The sequence below is a fragment of the Leucopleurus acutus genome (genome assembly GCF_964270905.1).
Source record: "Leucopleurus acutus genome assembly, chromosome: 7".
Classification (NCBI taxonomy): Eukaryota; Metazoa; Chordata; class Mammalia; order Artiodactyla; family Delphinidae; genus Leucopleurus; species Leucopleurus acutus.
Window position 1 is genome coordinate 7,920,981 of NC_139150.1, and position 20,019 is coordinate 7,940,999.

Here is a 20,019-nt window from a genome sequence, read left to right on the forward strand (position 1 = left end):
GGGAGTCAAGAGGGGCCGGTTGCTGGGGGTGGACCCTAGGAAAGCTCGGTTCAGCGTCAGCAGGTAGGACTTTGATGGAGGATGATGAGGGCAGGAGGTCCAGGGTCTAGTCCTCAACCCCACATGCTCTCACTGCCTCAGATGGGACCCAGCCGAGACCGCTCCACTCATGGCCAAAGTTAACTTCCTGAAGACACCTCATCACGGCCAGCTTTGCTCTGAAAACTTCACTGGCTTCCCACTGTGGTCAGGACCAAATCCACCTCCTAGTTTGGGGTTCAGGGCCCTCTCGTGAACTCTTTTACCCAGTTACCCCTGTGAGGCCCCTACCCCCCACTCCTTGGGCGAGGGGGCATCTCCCACCAGCTGCAAACCCCACATGTGCTGCCCGAAGCAGCCACTCCAGCTGTTTCCTGCGGATGCTCTGCGGTCTAGCCAGGCCCGCCCAGGGCAGCCCCACACCTGAGCCCCATGTGCTGGACACGTGGATCCAGCTGTGCACCTCAGAGAGTGGCCACGCCAGATACATCCCCCGATGCTGGCTCATTGGAATTCTTTATGAGCTAGAATATTTTAAAATGTTTTTTAAGACTTGGTTTCATTTTGCATGGTTATGTTTTAGGTATTTTTTTATATTTTAAAATAACTTGAACTATACAAACACTGTAAGATGGAAAACGATGGTATCACCCAGTCCTATTCCCTGTTGACAGTTTAGGGTTCAATCTTCCAGATTTTTCTTCCGTGTACTTTTTTTTCTTTCCCTCTCTCCCTTCCTTGCTTTTCTCCTTCCCTACTTCTCTCCTTCCTTCCTGCCTCCCTCCCTTCCCCTCTCCCTTTTTTTCTTTCTTAAGATTGTAGCCGGGGAAAAAAATCCTGAAACTTTAATATCCCAGCCTTGGTGGAAAATCCATAGGTCATGCGCAAATGAAATAATTAAAACAGGTACTTAAAATATATTTTGTTCAGTTTGTAAGATTTTTAAGGTTTTTTTATGGTGGAAAAAAAGCACATAAGATTTACCACTTACCCATTTTTAAGTGTACAGTTCAGTAGTATTAAGTTTTTCTACACTGTTGTGAAACAGACCCCCAGAAATTTTTCATCTTGCCTCTCTGAAATTCTCCCTTTCCCCTCAGCACGTGGTAACTATCATTCTACTTTCTGCTTCTATGAATTTGACTGCTTTAGATACTTTGTATAAGTAGAGTCATACAATATTTGTCTTTTTGTGACTGGCTCATTTCCCTTAGCATCATGTCCTCAAGGTACATCTATAGATGCTTGCTGTATTTAAAAAAAAAAAAAAAAGCATGGAGAAGCCTTTAAGTAAGAAGTGAAAGTCCTACCCCCACCCAGGCGATCCTGTGCACACAACTGCTCTCTCAGTTCTGCTGTAGTTCATCAACTTTAAGATACCGTTGATTTGATTATAAGACAAAACGATTTCAGAGATTTTTGTTTTGTTTTATAAATTTATTTATTTGTTTGTTTTTATTTTTGGCCGTGTTGGGTCTTCATTGTGGTGCGCGGGCTTCTCATTGTCGTGGCTTCTCTTGTTGCGGAGCACGGGCTCTAGGCGCACGGGCTTCAGTAGTTGTGGCACACGGGCTCAGTAGTTGTGGCCATGGGCTTAGTTGCTCTGTGGCATGTGGGATCTTCTCGGACCAGGGCTCGAACCCTTGTCCCCTGCATTGGCAGGCGGATTCTTAACCACTGCACCACCAGGGAAGCCTGATTTCAGAGATGTTAAAATGCAAAAAAAAAAAATTTAGGGATAGATTTTACACACATGTGCACATACACATCCGCATGTTTAGAATTGTTTTCATGAAGGTGGGATAAGATCAGGGCTATTGGGCCTTTTGCCTCTTTCTCTTGCCCCACCAGCTACACAGACCTCCAGCTTCCTTTCTCCAGCTGACTCTAGGGCAGTTGCCATCTCCCCAGCCTGACTGTCTGTGCCACTGTCCCTCCCATCAGTCAGTCTCCACTGGCACTAGAGAACATCCTGTACATGTTTTGTACCCACTTGTGGGATTCCTAAGAATAGAAAGACACATTTGAAAGTTTGATTGACATCATCAATTTGCTTTCCCCATCATCAATTTGCCAGTTCACACAACCACCTACAGCTTTCGAGAGGGCCTTTCAAACAATTTCTAAGGCAGACCCTCTGACCCACTACTCACCCCTCCCACAAATGGCGAAACTAAAATCCCAACGAATAAGAACCTTGTCTGACGTCACAGGTGGCCGTGCTGGGATCAGGCCCAGGCCTCCTGGAGTCCAGGTTGCTGTTGTTGCTAAGAAACCACCCATCTAAGGTGGTCTCACCCTTCTGATAGTCTCATCCTCTTGCTTAAACACCTTCCATGGCTCTTTTGTGCCTGCAAGACAAATTCCAAATTCAACCCACTCCATCTGGGGCTGCTGCCTTCAAGGTCGTGATGTGGTCTAGTGGTCAAGTGCCTGAGTTCTGAAGATGCAGGGTCCTAGGCTCTCATCTCTGTTCTGCTACATCACTGGGCACCTATTGCTGTGTCCCGGTCTCATGCAAAATGCTGGGTAAATACATTACTCTCTAGGCAAGTTCTTTTACAACTGTGACCCTCACTTTCCTTCTCTGTGTTTAAGGATTGACAGACATGGTCTGAGTCCAGTGCTCTGCCCGGCACCTGGTGCCCACTGAGTCTCATTAATGGGAGCTGTTCTTTTTTATCAGGATTGTCAGTCCCCCATCTGGGTGCCCTCAGCATTCTGAATGACCCACATCCTCACACAGCCTCACTGGGAGCTGCCTGGCAGCCGCATGGGAGCAGGGCTGGGTTTTTTTTTATAATCTACACGGCCACCGCCTTGGAGATGGGTATGTGGGTGGTCTTTGGAGTCCCGGGAAGTTACTGTCCCAGAGGAGCTCTTGGGTCCCTTCCAACAGAGGAGGAGTTCCAGGTGGGTCTTGGCCCAGGGACCTCTGGGCAGGATCTGAGAAGGGGCTGGGGGATGTTGTCCAGCCAGCAAAGCCCCCAGAATCCATGCCTCGGTGCCCTCCATCCCTGGTCCTGGCCTCTCTCTGCCACCAATTTGCTGTGGGATTTTGTGCAAAGAGCCTCTCCTCTCTGGGTATGTTTCCCCAGCTGTCATACAGGAAGCCTGGTCCCGTCCCCCTGGAGTGATGCGGGCGCAGTGGGGGTGACGAAGGAATGAAAAACCCTGGGGAAGCTGTAAAGTACCCTACGCGTGTGCAGGCACAGCCACCCGCAGGTGCACGGCGAGGGCACGCTGGCCTGGCTTCCCATCAGGGCTCCGCTCTGGTCCAGTGCCCGCTCCCTTCCCGGTCCGCTCTCCCTCCCTCTGTCCCTCCCTCCCTGCCATCAAGGAGCGCTGGCTCCCGGCATGCCGTGCGCCGCTGACAACCTTATAAATAGTCGCCTTTGCGGGCGGGCGGCCGGCGAGGACGGGCAGGGCACACGCTGTCCCCGGTGCCCACCCGCACCCCTCCCTCAGGTCAGTGTGTGCCCGTGTGCGTGCCTGTGCACGTGTGGGGGGTGCCCCTGCGGGGACTGGGGGGTGCGTGTTTGTGTGTGGCAGGGCGTCCTCCGGGTTTGCGTGGCTGTGTTTGTATCCATGGTTGCGATCTGTGTGCATCTGCTTGCCTGTTCCCCAGGCTCTGCTCTGGGTATTAGTGCCACACTGTGTGTGCCATCGTGGATGTGTGTGTGTGTGTGTGTGTGTGTGTGTGTGTGTGTGTGTGTGTGTTGCTCTCCCTCCCAGCCTCCGCGACAGTCACCCCTTTGTCCTGCCGGCACTCTTGGGGCTCCAGGTCCCTGCCCTTGGCACGTCCCACCTGGGGACTGGGGAGGGGGAGCTGTGGCTGGACTGCCTGCCCCGAGGACCTGGGCAGGGGCAGCCTAGGTGATGGGAGGAGCTATCCTGTCATGTCATTTTGAGTGCTGGGGGGACGGGAAGCCCCCTGGATGTTTGGCCCCCTGCCCCCGCCTCCTGAAAAGCAGGGGCCCTGTGGGAGCCCTGGGACAGCCCATGGGGCCTTTCCTGCGTGTTGCTCAGTTACCTACCTAGGACTCTCCAGCAGCAGCAGGACTGGGCCTGGGGGTACCAGCCCAGAGAGGGTACAGCAGCTGCCCAAGGTCACACAGCTGAGTGATAGAGTTGGGATTTGAACCCTAGCCAGTTGCCAACCACTGGAAATGCTGCTCTTGGTCAGAAGCTGGGAGACCTGGGTCTTGCCCTGGCCTTGCCTTGTGATTGAGATGAAGTCACTGTCCCATCGGGCCTCAGCTCCCCAGGCCCCTCAGCAGACCACCCAGTCATATTAGGAGTTGCCATGGCCCTGATTTGGGGACCTTATAAGGCCTGGGTGCGGAGCCCGTAACCCAACTCTGTCCTGGACCCCTGGCTTCTGTGAGGACTCCTCACAACCCAAGTTATTTTGGACCAAGAAGTGGCAGGTGCCAGCAGGACAGAGGGGCTTAGGTTACCAGGAGGGGGCAGGGCAGGGTGGGGTCAGGAACACCCCTCAGGGTGTCTTCACGGCAGGCTGTCCCTGGCCTGGGGGCCTCTCCCTCCCCCACCAGCTGCAGAGGGGCACTGGCAGCTGTTACTCTTCCTTAAGCACACTCAGCAGGAAAGAGGTTATAACTCATAGCCCATGAGCAGCGGGACGGTCAGCAAAGCCGCTAAAGGACCTAGTGGGTGCCAGGCCCGGGGCAGCAGGAAACGTAGCCTCAAGTGTGACCCCAGCCAGGCCCTGGAGCAAGTCTCTCCTTCCCTCCCGAGGTGACTGTGAGGATGGAGTGAGGCTCCCGGGGCTATGCTCAGCCGGGGCCAGGCCCAGTGTGGTGGACACAGGCCTGCGGTATACAGCAGAGAGGCCCAGTACAGTGTGGTGTGTGTGATGCTGGGCGACGGTCACCTGCCAGTATGGGAGTGGAGAGCAGAGTCCAGGAAGGCTTCCTGAAGGAGGTGACACCTGAACTGAGTCCTAAACAGTAGCACCTTGGGGAAGGGCATCCAGGTGTTGGGTGCAACATTAGCCGGGCCCTGGAGTGGGACACGGTCGTGGTGGGTGAGGGAGATCGGAGCAGTTCAAGCAGTGGCTGATAAGGCTGCAGAAGGTGCTGGAGGCCAGCTCGCTGGGCCCGGTCAGCTACGTTAGGGTTTATTTTGGGGACTGAGGGGGCCATACATGGAAAGGTTTTAAGCAGGTAAAGACGTGGTTTGATGCTTGTCAGAGAAAACCCTGCAGTTTGCCCGGTGGGGTACGGAGGTAAGGAGGCCCACGGGAGGCTGGAGCAGTGGCCAGGTCCCCTGCTTGGAACACGGCAGCGGTGGTGAGGACACGGACTGGAGGGACGTTCAGGAGGGGAGGGCTGGGGCTCGCGTGTGTGGGGTGGATGTGAGTGGGGAGAAGGGCGTCCGCTCTGACTGCAGCCTCTGGCTGGGTGATAGGGCGCAATGCTGGGGACATGGGAGGGACTGTTTAGAGGCTCGGGGTCTGCGGGGTCTCTGGGCCTGTCCAGGGGCTGTAGATGTTTGGGGCTGGGAGAGGAGGCCTGGGCTGGCTGAGCAGGGATGGGGGTCCTGGGAACCTGACGCCAAAAGTGAGAGGGTGGAGTAGGGGCCCCGGGTGGGGATGTCCCTCGCAAGAGGAATGCTGGCCAAGGGTTGAGGGTCAAAGGCCAAGGCAAGAGTATCTCTGATGTTTGCTGGTGGCCTTGGGGAGGGCTGGTGGGTGGGGAGTAAAGAAGTGGGGGCCAAAGATGTGTTGCAGTAACTCTGAAGGCACTGGTGGGAAGGGAAGGTGGAGGGAGACCCCTGGGGCTGTGGATGCAGAGCGGGGTGGGGGGGGGTCCCAGGAGGCATTGGGCTTGATTTACACACTGAGGGAAGGTGTGGGCAGGGGCCACATCAAGGGTGGAAGTTGGGCCTGTGCAAGGGTGAGAGCCTGGGGACCTCCTCAGCTGAGGACCGTACAGGCTGTGGTCACGTGAGCAGCCCCGCAAATTTCTCTCCCACCCTGGGCCTCTGTGTCCCTTTGAGCATCCTAGTCCAAACCTCATCCCAGATGAGGACACCTGCAGCTCCCCTCCCACCTGCCTGCCTCCGGGCCTTCCTCCCGGCCCTGGGGCGCGTTGTCAAGTTGTGGGGCAGATGCAGGACCCAGGGCCTGTTTTCCGGGAATCGCAAGGGGAGCAGCTCAGCAGTTGTTGGTGTGGCTGTTTATGCCCCTCGGTGCTGCCCCCACTGTCTGGCCCCAGAGGGAGGAGGCAGGGACAGGACAGTGGAGGCATCCAGCGGAAAGGGGACTTTGTGAAGTCCTCCCAGCCTCCTGGGCCTTCCCTGCCCCCACCAGCCCCTCCACCCTCAGAGGACGTCAGGGCCTGGCACACCATGTGGCTGGGTGGGAGCAGAGGCAGGAGAATCCCCCTCCCCCTCCCCACCTGTGCCCTTGTCTTGCAGAGTGCTGACTCGGCTCCCCAGACCTCGGCAGGATGGAAGGTACGGAAGCTCCCCTCTTTTCCTGCTCACAGCCTGGGCCTCAGTGTGCCCATCTGTTTAGGGGGTGTGCTTTTGGGAGACATTCGGGGAGGGTTTGGACGTGGCTCTGGGGTTGCTAGAAGGGGCCTATCTGGGGGCCTCCAGCATCTTCCTCAGGCCTCTCACAGGATATACCAGCTCCAGGATTACTTTTAGAAGGGAAGAGGCCTCCTGGAGGCTCCTGAGGGCCCCCCAGCTCACCTCCTACACTGGTATTTATAGAGCTGAATCTCTGGCTCTTTCTGGAGAGGGGGCGGTGCTGGTGAGGGAAAGCCTGCCCTGTGGAGAGGCCCCAAGAGTACAAATGCCAAGGCAAACACTGACACACTCCTGCCCCTCTCCCAGACCAGCAGGGGTGGGTCTTGAGGATGTCTTGGGCCCTCCTGGCTCCTATAGGCTGGGACCTGGAGGGAGACGTGGGCCAAGAGCCCGGCTGGCCCGCCTCCTGGCAGCACCACCCATCCCTCCCTGGCGCTGGGCCTCGGCCTGGGCGGCTCTTAAAGGAACCCAGCTGTCCTGGCTGCTGCTGCGGCCTGAGGTCTGCGGTCATCCTTCCACCCCCGGGCCTCTGAACATCCGCTGCCACTGGGCTGTGGCCTCCCCCCATGCCCAGGCTTGTGCCCATCACACGGCAGCAGACGATGGGAACCCACAGAAGTCGTTCTTCAGCAGCTCCTCTAGACCTCCAGCCCTGTGGCTGGGAGGACCCCGGGGAACTGCTGAGCTCACCTCCCCACTGGGGCAGGGACTTCTTTCCTAAGTGCACACAGCGAGCTTCCCTGAGAAGCAGGTAAGGCCTGGCAGCCTGGGAAGAGGCCCCGGCCGCAGCCCTAGCTCTGGCATCCCTGGAGCAGGCCCCTGCCTCTAGGCCTAGGTTCCCCCCTCTCTGGTGGGGCTATGGTCTTGCTGAGTTCTGAGATAGAGGTTGAAACGTAAGCTCCCTCCCTCTCCGGGCAAGGGTTCCACGTACCCACCAGAGCCCCCTCCCCCCCCACCCCGGCAACCGTCTCCAGGGCAACGTGTGTTGTGGTTGCCAACTCCACACTGGTACCGCCCAGGGAAGGCAGGCAGCAGACTGGCCCAGGGCCCGGGAGGGGAAGGGCAGGGGACACAGCAGAGCAGGACCATGTGGGCCTGCTGCTCGGCACCAGACGCCCGCAGCGTGGAAGACGCTAACGCCCAAGGTGACCAGGCATCTCGGCCAACGCGAGGGTTGGCGTCCGAGCCCCTGAGGGTCACCGTCACAGCGTGTGCTGAGCCCGTAGCCTTCAGGCCTGGAACACCCTCTTCTCCCTGACCTGTCCCGGTCTCTGAGTTTTCCTCGCCCCATTATCCCTCACTCTGGGCTGACTCATCTGCCTCTCCGACAGGACCATGAGCTGTGTGTGTGCAACTGCCTGGGGCCCAGCACAGGCCTGGGATCCCAGAGGTACCTCTGGTTCTCTGTCCAGTGACTCACTGAGCTCTGCTTCCCTTTTCTCTCCCACAGAGAAACTGAAGAAAACCAGGATCATCTTTGTGGTGGGTGAGTCCAAGGCAGCAGGCAGGGAGGGGCTTTGCAGGCCCTGGTGGGAGCCTGGGCCTGGGGCTGCACCCTGGGCTCTGCCCCCGCTTCACTGGGTGACCCGGGCAGACCCTGTCCCATTTCTCGGGGCTTCTGAATGGGCGGGCGCTTGCAGGCGGGCCTGGTTCGGGGAAGGGCACCCAGTGTGAGAAGATTGTCCAGAAGTACGGCTACACCCACCTCTCCACCGGGGACCTCCTGCGGGCTGAGGTCAGCTCAGGCTCAGCCAGGGGAAAGATGCTGTCGGAAATCATGGAGAAGGGGCAGCTGGTGCCACTGGTGAGTGGGCCCTGGCAGGGTGAGGGTTGGGGGGTGATGGTGGCCCTGAGTGGACACCAGCCAGCAAAGCCCATGACACACTAGCAAGGCGGACCATGACCTTCCCTGTTTCTGAACCCTCCTGAGGGTCCCCACTGCCCTTGGCAGAAAGTTCCTTCCGGAAGCTCCCAGGAGCCTCCAGGACCTGCCCTGCCAACCCCTCCCACCACCAACCCCTCCCACCACCAACCCCTCCCACCACCAACCCCTCCGGACTCCCACCACCCTGGCCTTTCTGTCCCCTCACACTGATCACACTCTTTCCTGCCTGGAATGTTCTTCCCTCCTCATCTTTCATACCTTGCTGACTCCTCAGACTTAGGCTAAGACCACCCCCTCCCACCAACTTTATACTCCAGTAGCCTCCCTTCTTTGTCCGTATAACCCATGTCATGCTTGGAAACTATAAATCAACGGTGTAATTGTCTGTCCCCTCAGCAGACTGTGAGTTTGCGGAGGGCAGGGAAGGTCTGCTTTGTTCACAGCTGTGTCCTCAGGGCCCAGACAGGAGGCTGGGAGGAGGGGCTCAGTCATATTATTGAGTGGATGAAGAAATGAATGAATGAATGAATGAATGAATGAATGATTCGATCAATCAGTCAAGTCATCACAGTTCACAGAAGGCTTCCTGGAGAGGGAGGCTTGTTTGGGAAATCTGTGTTAGGGCAGAGGGCATTTCTGGCTGTGGGGCAACGCGTGCAGAGGCCCGAGGAGGGGGTGGAGAATAGGGGGTCATGACCCCGCCTTCTTTTGCCACGCCTCCAGGACACAGTGTTGGACATGCTCCGAGACGCCATGCTGGCCAAGGTAGATACTTCCAAAGGCTTCCTGATTGACGGCTACCCCCGGGAGGTGAAGCAGGGGGAAGAGTTTGAGCGGAGGGTAAGTGCAACCTCTTGGAGCTGTGACATGGGATGAGCCGGCGAAGGCTGCTGTGATGGGCAGTTCTGAGCAGAGGGAGAGAGAGACTGATTGTGGGCGGGTGGGAGGGTGGGCAAGGAGGGAGACCAGGGAGACTTTCTGGAAGTCTTTCTAGAAGTCTAGAAGAAAATGAATGGAAGGAAAGAAGGCACCAGGCTGGGGAATTCACGAACATGGCCGCAGGTTCCAGCTCAGCTGCTTGAGGCCTTGGGCCAGTCAGGCTGCCTCTCTGAACCTCGGTGTCCCCAACTGCAAAATGGGGACAGACAGTTCGCAGCTGCCTTGAGGGGCAGCGTGGGGATTAGAGAGAATGCATCCTTCAAAAGTGAGGCTTGCACCCCATAAACACACGATCAGAGGGGCAGGGAACAGCATGGATAGGGCTGGAAGGGTCACGCTGGTGTGGGGAGAACAGAATCTGTGGGGCAGGGCAACCGGCAGTGATGTGGGTGGGGACGTTCAGACCAGGCTGAGGCCTTGAATGCCACAGAGGGGTGTCTAGTCTCCTTCCAGGTGTCATGGGGAGTCTGGCTGGAAAGAGTGAGCCTTGAGGATGAGGGCTCTGGGCTGCCTAGCACGGGTGTCCCCCAGGAAGACTTTCCACAGTGGGGGAGCACCTCACTCAAACACACACATGTGCAGGCATATGCGCCCACAGGCATACAAGCACACGTACATGTGCACACAGGTACAGACACTTACACATGCACAAGGCCAGAGGCATATGCACACATGTACACAAGCATCTAATGTACACACACGCACACTCATGCAACGTGTGCGCACAGATGCAGTACATCCAGATACAGGGACGCACAGAGATGCACATATGTGCACACACAGATGCACACACCAATACCTCTGATGTCACAGGCCATATGGGGGAAACATGAAACTGCAAGTGCCCAGGAGGAGGGAGAGGCCTGCTGACCTCTAAGGGCGGGTGCGGGCTCAGGGAGGGCTTCTCGGCAGCGGGAATGCCTGCGGGGAGGACCGGGCATCTTAGGGGGCTGGGGCAGGACAGACCTCCATCCCCATTGCCTGTCTCTGTGAGGCTGGGCCATCTTTGGGCTTCCATAGCTTTGAGCCTCATCCAGAGGGAGAATATTATATTCCTTGACATCGAAATGGCTGCAAGACCTCAAGAAAGTGTCTGTCCTGGTCTGGGCCTCCGTTTCCCTATCTATGCAATGGGGATTGGCTGGGTTTCCTTCAGACTAGGAGGCCATGGACCCTGAGGTCAGATGCCAGGCAGCCCTGAGGCACGTCCTGATGTACCAGATGCATGATGTCGCCTCAGGCCCTCAGGGTCACATCTAGAAAATGTGGTTAATGAAAGTTAACCCATCCCTCCTGGGGCCGTTGTGGGTGCTACTGGGCTACAGGGCTGGGCACCTGGTCTTCTCGGCTCTGGACAGCAGGGGGCGCCTGGGCCTCACCAAAGGAGGACAGGTCGGCCTCCTGGCCCTTCCAAACCAAATCTTCCCCGTGGATGAAACGCTTATTGCAATGACAGGGACATTGTTCAGAACCCCCAGAGCTCAGCAGGCCCTCGCCCCTTCACTCAGCCCTCCTTATTCCTTTGTCAAGTTCATATCCAGCCTTGCAGGTATAAGACGCACCTACCTGCCCTCGGGGGCTCCAGGCCTGGCTGGGGGAGGGACCTTAAGTAAATAACCAGAGGTCCTCCTGAGACAAGCTCGAGGCAGAAGTAAAGGGGGACTGGAAGCGCGTGTCGCAGAGAGCTGGGATGGTGGGGGGGGGGCATCTGCAAAGACTGTCCTAGAGGAATGAGATTTTAGCTCAAATCCCAAGGAGAGCACTTGGTATTGAGGGAAAGGGTTCCTGACCAAGGTTCCCGGCATGAGCAAAGGCCTGGCAAGGGAGGAGGTGGATGAGAGCCCAGACCACAGACAGTCCGTGTGGCTGAAGCCAGGAGAGCAAAGGACTGAGAAGCACGAGATGAGGAGGTGGGGGGAAGGGTAGGTCAGGTAAGGAGTTAGGACTTTCTCCTGAGGGCACTGGGGAGCCATGGAAGAGGTTTGAGCAGGGGAGGGGCAGGGCAGATTGGTTTTAGGAAGATCCCTCAGGCTGCCTTGCGGGAAGGGCTTGAAGGTCTGAGTGGGTCTCAGTGGGGCCTCAGAAGTGGGAAGATGGGGAGGAGATGGCCCCAGGGGGCAGGAATGAGGCCCCTGTAAATAGTGCCCCGCCTGCAGATCGGACATCCCACGCTGCTGCTGTATGTGGACGCAGGCCCTGAGACCATGACCAAGCGGCTCCTGAAGCGTGGAGAGACCAGCGGACGTGTGGACGACAATGAAGAGACCATCAAGAAGCGCCTGGAGACCTACTACAAGGCCACAGAGCCCGTGATCGCCTTCTACGAGAAACGTGGCATCATCCGCAAGGTGCGGGCCCGAGGGCGCCCTAGGCAACCTGGGTCTTTGCCTGGCTTGGCCTCAAATTGCTGTGACCTTGGGCCAGCCCTCCTGTCTGGGCCTTGGTTTCCCCACTGGTTGGATGAGGGGCTGCTGCCCACTGTGGCTGGGCTCGGGGAGCCTGGCCTGGCTTCCGGGAGAGGTCAGCCCCCTGCCTCGGTGGGGCCCACCCAGCCTTCCCCGGCATCCTGCCCTCATGGCCCCTCTCCCCACAGGTCAATGCCGAAGGCTCCGTGGACAGTGTCTTCTCCCAGGTCTGCACCCACCTGGACGCCCTCAAGTAGCAAAGCTGGAGCCTCTTCTCCAGCTCAGAGCCCGGCCCCACCCTCGTCCTGACTCAAGGCCTTCCCAGCCTGAGCTCAGCGCTTCCACCCTGCCCGGCTGGAGCACAGGCAGAGGAAGCCACTTTATCCTGTTTTCATGGACAGCCGAGCACTAAAGGAATTTCCAAGGACATTCAGTTTTACTCCTTTTTCTTTGATTCCATCAGGGATGATTCACATGGCGTGGCCGCCCCAGCCTTGAGTCCTCAGCCCCTCCCCTTCCCGTTCCTCTCTGGGCCCCTCAGCCCACCTCAGCCGGCGCCCCTCTCCTAGCTTCGTTGGAAGACGCAGGGCCCTTCTTCACACATGGCGTGCTGGGCCTGGGCTGTGCCAGGCCTGGGGATGCTGGGTGACAGGAGTGGTCCTGGCTCTCGGGGACTCGTGGTCAGGCAGAGCTGGGCCCTGGCCCGGGTTCCTCTGCATCCTTGCCGTGTGGCCTTGGTCCCGAGCCCCTTAGCTCTCTGAGCGTATTCTCTGTCCCGAACCCCTGCTGGGGACCGGGCTGGAGCAGGCAGTGTGGTCATGGGCTGTGGGAGGGCTTCCTGGGCAGTGGGGGCAGCACACATCAGCCGGCCGAGTGGGCAGCGAGTTGGCCTCCTTGGTGCAAGAAGCTTTGAGGGTCCGGAAAGGGCATCGGGATTGAATGGGGGGGGTCATGGTCAGGGGTGCCTCCCCGATGAGGTGAGACCTGAAGGATATCCCACCATGTGGTCCTGGACAGGTCACAACCTGCCCTTCCTGAGCCCATTTCCAAATCTGAATTAGGATCAGTGCCCCCTCCCCCCAACCCTCCCCCAAGGTCAGGATGAGAACACTCTGAGCAAGGGGTGTGGGTGGTAAGTTACCGTGGCCTGTGGGACCGGAGACCAGAGCAGCCTCAGGGAGGTGCAGGGCTGGGGTGCTTTGGGGCCGCCCCGGAATCCCCTGGGGAGAACCATCTTCCCTCTTCTGTTCTCTTTCACTCTTTGACCTCATCACGGAGAAAGTCTCCATTGGTGCTCACGTGTCCCTAACACCTGTCCCAAGCCCAGCTGGCTCCCTTTAAAGCCAAGAGAGCCTTCAACAGGGCATCCCCAGCTGGAAAGAAATCCTGTGCGGGGCTGAGGGTGCCCCTGTGTGTCCCCTTCTACCTACAGCAAGTGCGGCTGGTTTTCCATTTACAGTAGTTATTTAAACTTTCCTTGAAAATAAACGTATTTAAGTTTTAAAAGATGAGTCTATTGAAAGAAGAACACGAAATCAATAAATGATAGCACAGGGGAGATAGGTTCTAGAAGGCATGCGGCCCTGGGTGGGGTGCGGCCGAAGGTCTCTGCAGCTGGTCTTTCTGTGCCCCGTGCCACCTGGGGCGCACCGGGAAGCCCCAGCTCACTCTGTGACCGCCCACGTCAGGGTCTCCAAGTCGCATCTGTCAAACTGGGCTAAAACACGCACACACGCATGTACATACACACTCACGCACACACACGTCCTCTGTCGAGGTTGTCATGATCAGAGCAAGGATGAGTGGAAAAACATGCCCCCAAGATGATAAAAAGCTGAGAGAAATCCACCTGACAAAATTGTCTTCAATATCTTCATGTTTTAAAATTACAGCTTCATTAATTCAGGTGTGTCTTCAGTTTATGGAAACCTAAGCTGACCCAAACTCTTCACCATGGAATCACTTTATTCACTAAAGAAAAAAAAACCCTTGAAAAAAAACACAAAATGTTTAACAGCTCCAGTAACTACCACCACCCCATCCTTGCCACTGCGAGCCTCCCTTTGAGGGTTTCCTTAGTTCACGTTTCCGGAGCAACGGCTATGCTGGCAAAAGATGGGGTCGCGAGCCCCCAGCCTGCTGTGCTGTGGCTCCCAGAAGAAGGGCAGCCGTATTCACAGAATTCCATCCCACCTCCTGAACCCAGACCAGCTCTGGGCAGCTCAGTGCACAGAGCTCAGAGGAGCCCCTCGTAGCAGGAGTTGCCTTGAACTGGAACTCTAGAGTGCGGCCTTGAGGGTACAGAGGAGTTTGCTTCACCATGAGACAGAGGGCATGGAAGGGCGGAGGGAAGAGCTCTGCAGAGCCTCAAAGGTGGAGAGGACCAGCTGTGGGGAGGGCTGAGGCCTTAGAGGGACAGGAGTGCAGGCTAGAGGCAGGGTGGTGGGTGGTGGGCAGCCAGGCTCTCAGGGCCTTGAATGCTGACTCAAGTATCAAGTCTTTCCCCTAAGAGCAATGGGAAGCTCAGAAAGAGCTTTGTTTTGTTTTGTTTTGTTTTGTTTTGTTTGAAGAGCTTTGTTTTTTAATGAAAAATTTCAAAGTGAAAATTGGAGGAAATAATATAATGAACACCCATATACCCATCATCAAGATTTTAGTAATTGGTAACATTTTTCCGTACTTCATTGTTTTACTTTCGCCAAGCTATTTTAAAGTAAATCACAGATACGAGAACATTTCACCACTGAAGTCTGACTTCAGCGTGACTCTCCGATAAATAAGGACACCTTCCTATATAACCACAACTCAGAGGTCCAGGAACACTAAGTTACAGTAACATTGTCATAGGTAATAATCAGACCACATGCAATTTTCCCCAGTTGTCCCCAAAATGTATCTTTGGTCAAAGTGGGACGCTATCCAGGACCACACGCTGCATTTGGTTGTGATGTCCATTAAACTTCTTTAACCTAGAACGCCCTTCCTACTCTTTGACATTGGCCTGTGACGGGATCAGCTGTCCTGCAGAAAATTCTTCCTTCCAGATTTGTCTGTTGCTTCTTCGTGGTGTGTTTAACTAGCTGCCCCGTCCCCTGAATTTATTGTAAACTGGAAGTTAGTTGTAGTCTTCCTAGATGCAAGTGAAGCCTTTGGGGCAGGAATACCTAATAGGCGAGGCTCAGGAAGGGTTTTAAACCGGGCAGGATGGTCAGATCTGCAGCGCTTCCAGCTTTAACCTGCACACGCATCTCCCTGGGGTCTTATTAAAAAGCTGATTCTGGGGCTTCCCTGGTGGCGCAGTGGTTGAGAGTCCACCTGCCAATGCAGGGGACACGGGTTCGTGCCCCGGTCCAGGAGGATCCCACATGCCGTGGAGCGGCTGGGCCCGTGAGCCATGGCCGCTGAGCCTGCGCGTCCGGAGCCTGTGCTCCGCAATGGGAGAGGCCACAACAGTGAGAGGCCCGCGTACCACAAAAAGAAAAAACAAAAAAAAACAAACAAAAAGCTGATTCTGATTCAGCAAGTCTGGTTTGGGAGGGAGGCCCCAGCTGCTGGTCCGAGGCCCATACTTTGAGGAGCTCAGAGAGAAGCTGCTCTGTGGAGGCGGGAGCCCAGGGAGGGCGTGGGAGGAGGGGGCATCTCTAGGGTCAGCGTGTGCTCAGCCCCTAGTGGTGGGCTGAGAGGGCGGCATGGCATTGGATCTGAGACAGCAGAAGCTGTCACACTCTTGAGGTCTCTGGGGACACTCCAAGCTTGTCCCAAGATGTTGGAACATTCTAACCATCCAGGGGACTGGTACGGTGCCTCTGTAACTTCAGGGTCTCAGACAGGGTGGGCTCCCAGATAGGGTGGTGTCCTCAGATGCCTCCCGTGTACTGAGCCCCTAAGTCTTGGCCTCGGGGCTCCTGAGGGCCTGGCCGGAGGCACTGAAGTGGGAGAGGAAGGAAGCGGAAGCAGGGAGCAGAGGAGGCCAAGGCTGTCGCCTCCCAGACGCGAGAGGGGCCTCGAGTAAACAGGAAGGCCTGGCGGCTCCACAGTGGGGGGGCTTTGGAGGGGGGGTGCAGAGCCCTACTGGACATGCGCAGCAGGCGAGCACAGGGCTTCCTCTCTGGCAAGCAGACCCAGAGAGGTTGTGTGGCTTGCCCCAGGTCACACAGCGAGGCAGGGGCACAGGACTAGACCCTCGCCTGCCTCTCCTGCTTCTGCCCCCATCCTGGGTTTCTGGTGCAGGCTCTCCTGCCTCTGCTTCCCACTGTGGTTCATGGGGTGCTGGACAGTCTCTCCCCTTCTTGGGCCTCAGTTTCTCTTCCTATAAACTCAGAGTCCCTACAACTCAGAGGTTCTAGAATCCTGGCCCAGTGGAATCCTTCTGCCTCTTAGGTGGTCTTCACGGGTTCTCTAGACCTTGGGCATCGCTGGGTTTTATCAAGAACGTCAACATCACCCAGGAGGCGGCAGGTACCAGGACCTTTCCTCGGGGAAAGAGAGGGAGACTTTGAGGGATTTCCCTCTTCTAGAATAGAGTCTGGCGGGACCACTGACCCTGGTCACCTCCCTGTATTCTTGGGGAGTCATTTGCCCTCTTCAGAGACCCTGTCCCTGGGCTCAGAATGCCCCCAACACCCACACCCTGGAGACTCAGAATCACAACCTGTGAGATCCCAGGCTGTGTAGGCCAGTGGTTAAGTCCATTCATTCATTGCATGAGCACTTACTGAACGCCTGTCATGGGCCAGGCACTATGCTAAGCGATGGGGATTCAGCAGCAAACAAAGCAAGGCCCTTGCCCTCATGGAACTTCTGTTGTAAAGAGGGAGACAGACAGAATAAAGAATATATAGTATGTCAGATGGGGACATGCGCCCAAGGTCCAATTGCTGGTGTGGGGAGAGGGCTATTTACAATGCGATGGGAAACCCGCACTGCCCGTGTGACATTTGATCTGCAACTTAAAGGATGAGGAGCAAGACCTGTGGTTATCTAGGGGGACAGTGTTTCAGGGAGAGGGAACAGCAAGTGCAAAGGCCCTGAGGTGGGCACGTGCTTGGTACGTTCAAGGAACAGCAAGGACGCCAGCTGCAGTGGATTGAGCGAGTTGGGGAAGAGAAGAGGTCGAAGAGGGGACAGGGGTGGGGAACCTCGAGGGCCATTTAAGGGGCTCTGCCTTTTACACTGAGTGACATGGTTGCCTGCAGAGGGCACTGAGCAGAGGAGGGATGGAACTTGACTTGGTTTTAACGGATTCCCTTTACGGTGTACAGAATGGGCTGGGAGCAAAGGTGGAAGAAAGAAAGCCCACTGAGGCGGTGACTGCTATATTCCCAGAGGTGCTGGTGGTGACCAGAGTGGCAGCTGTAGGGTGGTGGGAACCCCACAAACAATGGGAATTTGGGGGGAGGAGACAACAGGATTTACTTATGGGTTGGATGAAGGGCATAACAGAGTCAAGGTCACCCTTAAGTCTTAAGCAACGAGAGGAGGGAGCTGTCATGGTCTGAGATGGGGAGACTGAGGCAGGAACAGTTGGCAGAGGACGAATAGAGCCCAGTTTTGGATGTGTGTAGTGTGAGTTGCTTATTAAGAGCCTGGAGCCTGGGGAAGAGTTCTGGCTAGAGACACAAAGCTGGGAGCCACCAGTATATGTATGGTATTTAAAGCTATTTGTCTGGGCTTCCCTGGTGGCTCAGTGGTTAAGAATCCACCTGCCAATGCAGGGGACACGGGTTCAAGCCCTGGTCCAGGAAGATCGCACATGCCGCGGAGCAACAAACCCATGCGCCACAACTACTGAGCCTGCGTGCCACAGCTACTGAAGCCTGCACACCTAGAACCTGTGCTCTGCAACAAGAGAAGCCACCGCAACAAGAGAAGCCACCGCGATAAGAAGCCCGCGCACCACAATGAAGAGTAGCCCCCGCTCGCCACAACTAGAGAAAGCCTTCGTGCAGCAAGACCAAAAATATAAATAAATAAAATAAATAAATAAGGACAGACCTTGAGTTAGCTGTCTCCCGTTTGCCCTCCCGATGCACGCTCCGTCCCAATGGACACATCTACCTCCTCTCAGCCAAAAATAAATAAATACATTTAAAATAAATAAATAAAGCTATTTGTCCAGATAAGGGCACCCAGAACAGTCCTTCTCAAACTTTAATGTGCACGTGAATGCCCTAAGGATACTGATGAAAGGCAGGCTCTGATTCAGCAGGTCTGGGGCAGGGCCTGAGAGAAGCTCCCAGGAGATACTAAGACTCCTGGCTGTCCAGTGGTTAAGACTCTGCACTTCCACTGCAGGGGGCGCGGGTTCGATCCCTGGTCAGGGAACTAAGATCCCACATGCCACATGGCGTGGCCAAAAAAAGAAAGAAAGAAAGAAGACTACACTTTGAGTAGCGAGCACCTAGGGCGTTCTATTCTATGGCCAAGACCCATGGGTGGGCAGTGAAATCAATAGGGCGCTAGTGATCAGTATTTGAAAGAAAATGCAACAGGGTGGATGTACCTCATAAGGGTATGTATACCTATACATAGGTTCACATGTTTAAAAATGTTTGTTTTAACTATTTGAGCCTGAATCTCAGGGTTTGTGCTGGGACATGACGTCATGGTCACAAAGATTTGAGAAAACCTGACTTGGGAGTGAGGGTAAACAGAGAAGGGAAGAGACCCAGGGTCCAAGCATGGGAGGATGGGGAGGGACCAGTGAAGAGACGGATAAGGTGACCAGGGAGGTGGGAGGAAAACCAGGACAGAATGTTCTGGAAGCCAAGGGAGGAAAGACAGGCCCAGATTTGAATTATCCTCTGCTTCTCCTCAGCCCTGTTGTCCTGCACACCTGAGCCTCAGTTTCCTCCATTGTAAGATGGGGACATGACGGTCTCAGCCCGTTAAAGTGGCCGTGAGGTGGCACTTGGCACAGGGCAAGTGTGTGAGGGGTGATTCTGACTGTTCGCCTGGGCTTTGAGCTCCCCCAGGCCAGCAGGCTGGCCTCCCGCTGCGCACAGGAAGAAACTGAGACCCAGAATATGTTAAAGTCTTGCCTGAAGCCACAAGGGCAGAGCCTGGATACCCTGTGGCTCCCAGACCAGTGCCCTCTTTCCCCTGTACCCACTTTTTCCCTTGCCCATGTGGGTCTGGCCCTGTTCTTTTCGACAGCCACTGGCTCCAGGCCGATGCTGGAGACGGACTGCCGCCTGGTTGGGGGAATCCCTGGGGGCCGCCTAAAATTCCTCCAGTGGCCAGTGGCCAGGGTACACGTGCTCCATCCCTTCCTGCAGCCCCGGCCTTCCTGGCCAGCCAGGGGGAGGAAGGAGTGGAACTCGTGTACCTGCCCACGGTGGGGCCCAGGCACAGACGTCTGGCTATTGGCCACGTCTCTTTGGCGTATGGATAGGCAGGCAGCACCTGAAAATGTCTGTATCAGTCAGAGCCCCAGCAGGAAACAGATGGCACGCTCCAGTGGGGTAATTTGAGAAGAGTTTGATGAAGGGTCTGTTGACACAGGTGTGGGCAGGGTGGAGGGAAACCACAAGGGACAGTGCAGAAGCCCGGGGCTGGCAGCGGCCGTGGGCCATGACCATCCTTGGCCTGAAGGGCTTTGTGGAGAGGGCCAGGTCAGGGCTGTGGCCTTCAGTGCAGGGAGGCCACCAATTTGCAGTGACCCTGCAGGGAAGGTATCAGAGGGACAAATCCTCCACTTCCTTCCCCTCTCTGAACTGTGCAGGGCTGAGAGGAGGTAGATGTGTCCATTGGGATGGAGCGTGCATCCGGGGGGCAAACAGGAGACCGCTAACTCAAGGTCTGTCCCTGCCTGTAAGACAGTGTGACCGTGCAGCTTCCTGGGGACAGGCAGCCCAGTCCCGGCCTGGCCTCTTCCACTGGGAAGCAGGAGCGAGGCTTATCTCTCTGTGCCTCAGTTTCCCTATGCCTCCATGGCCCCAGCCCCTGCCTTACCTTCCAGAGCACTTCATGATTTCAAGGGCCAAAGAGTCCTGGCTCTGTGCTGGGGACACAGCGGTGCAGAGGCATCAAAAGCCCCTGCCCTCGAGGGGCTTCTAGTCGAGTGGAGAGACCTACATAGCACGACTCACACAAGCGGGGGTGGGGGAGGCCCACGGTGCTGTGGGAGCTTCGGGGTGACCGCCTCTCCACCCCAGGGGGTCCCAATCTCTTCCTTCCTCCACCAGGTCTCTG

At 56.3% G+C, this 20,019-nt stretch overlaps 1 protein-coding gene across 2 annotated transcripts; it reads left to right on the forward strand.

Annotated features, from left to right (window-relative positions):
- The first annotated feature begins 3,437 nt into the window (after positions 1–3,437).
- On the forward strand, positions 3,438–12,246 carry AK1 (adenylate kinase 1). Of its 2 annotated transcripts, none has more exons than XM_082842417.1 (7): positions 3,438–3,507; positions 6,481–6,519; positions 8,048–8,083; positions 8,238–8,401; positions 9,206–9,322; positions 11,578–11,769; positions 12,015–12,246. In XM_082842417.1, the coding sequence occupies exons 2-7, from the start codon at positions 6,513–6,515 to the stop codon at positions 12,081–12,083; spliced, it is 585 nt and encodes a 194-aa protein (XP_082698543.1). In that variant the 5' UTR covers positions 3,438–3,507; positions 6,481–6,512; the 3' UTR covers positions 12,084–12,246. The 2 variants fall into 2 exon arrangements, with proteins under 2 accessions (XP_082698543.1, XP_082698544.1); XM_082842418.1 differs by lacking the exon at positions 3,438–3,507 and adding an exon at positions 4,961–4,983.
- The last annotated feature ends 7,773 nt before the right edge of the window (positions 12,247–20,019 follow it).

Bases quoted from the DNA above. Each gene is read 5' to 3' on its own strand.
- AK1 (XM_082842417.1), top strand. The intron at 8,084-8,237 runs GTGAGTCCAAGG...GGGCGCTTGCAG, and splicing joins CAGGATCATCTTTGTGGTGG to GCGGGCCTGGTTCGGGGAAG. The intron at 9,323-11,577 runs GTAAGTGCAACC...CCCCGCCTGCAG, and splicing joins GGGAAGAGTTTGAGCGGAGG to ATCGGACATCCCACGCTGCT.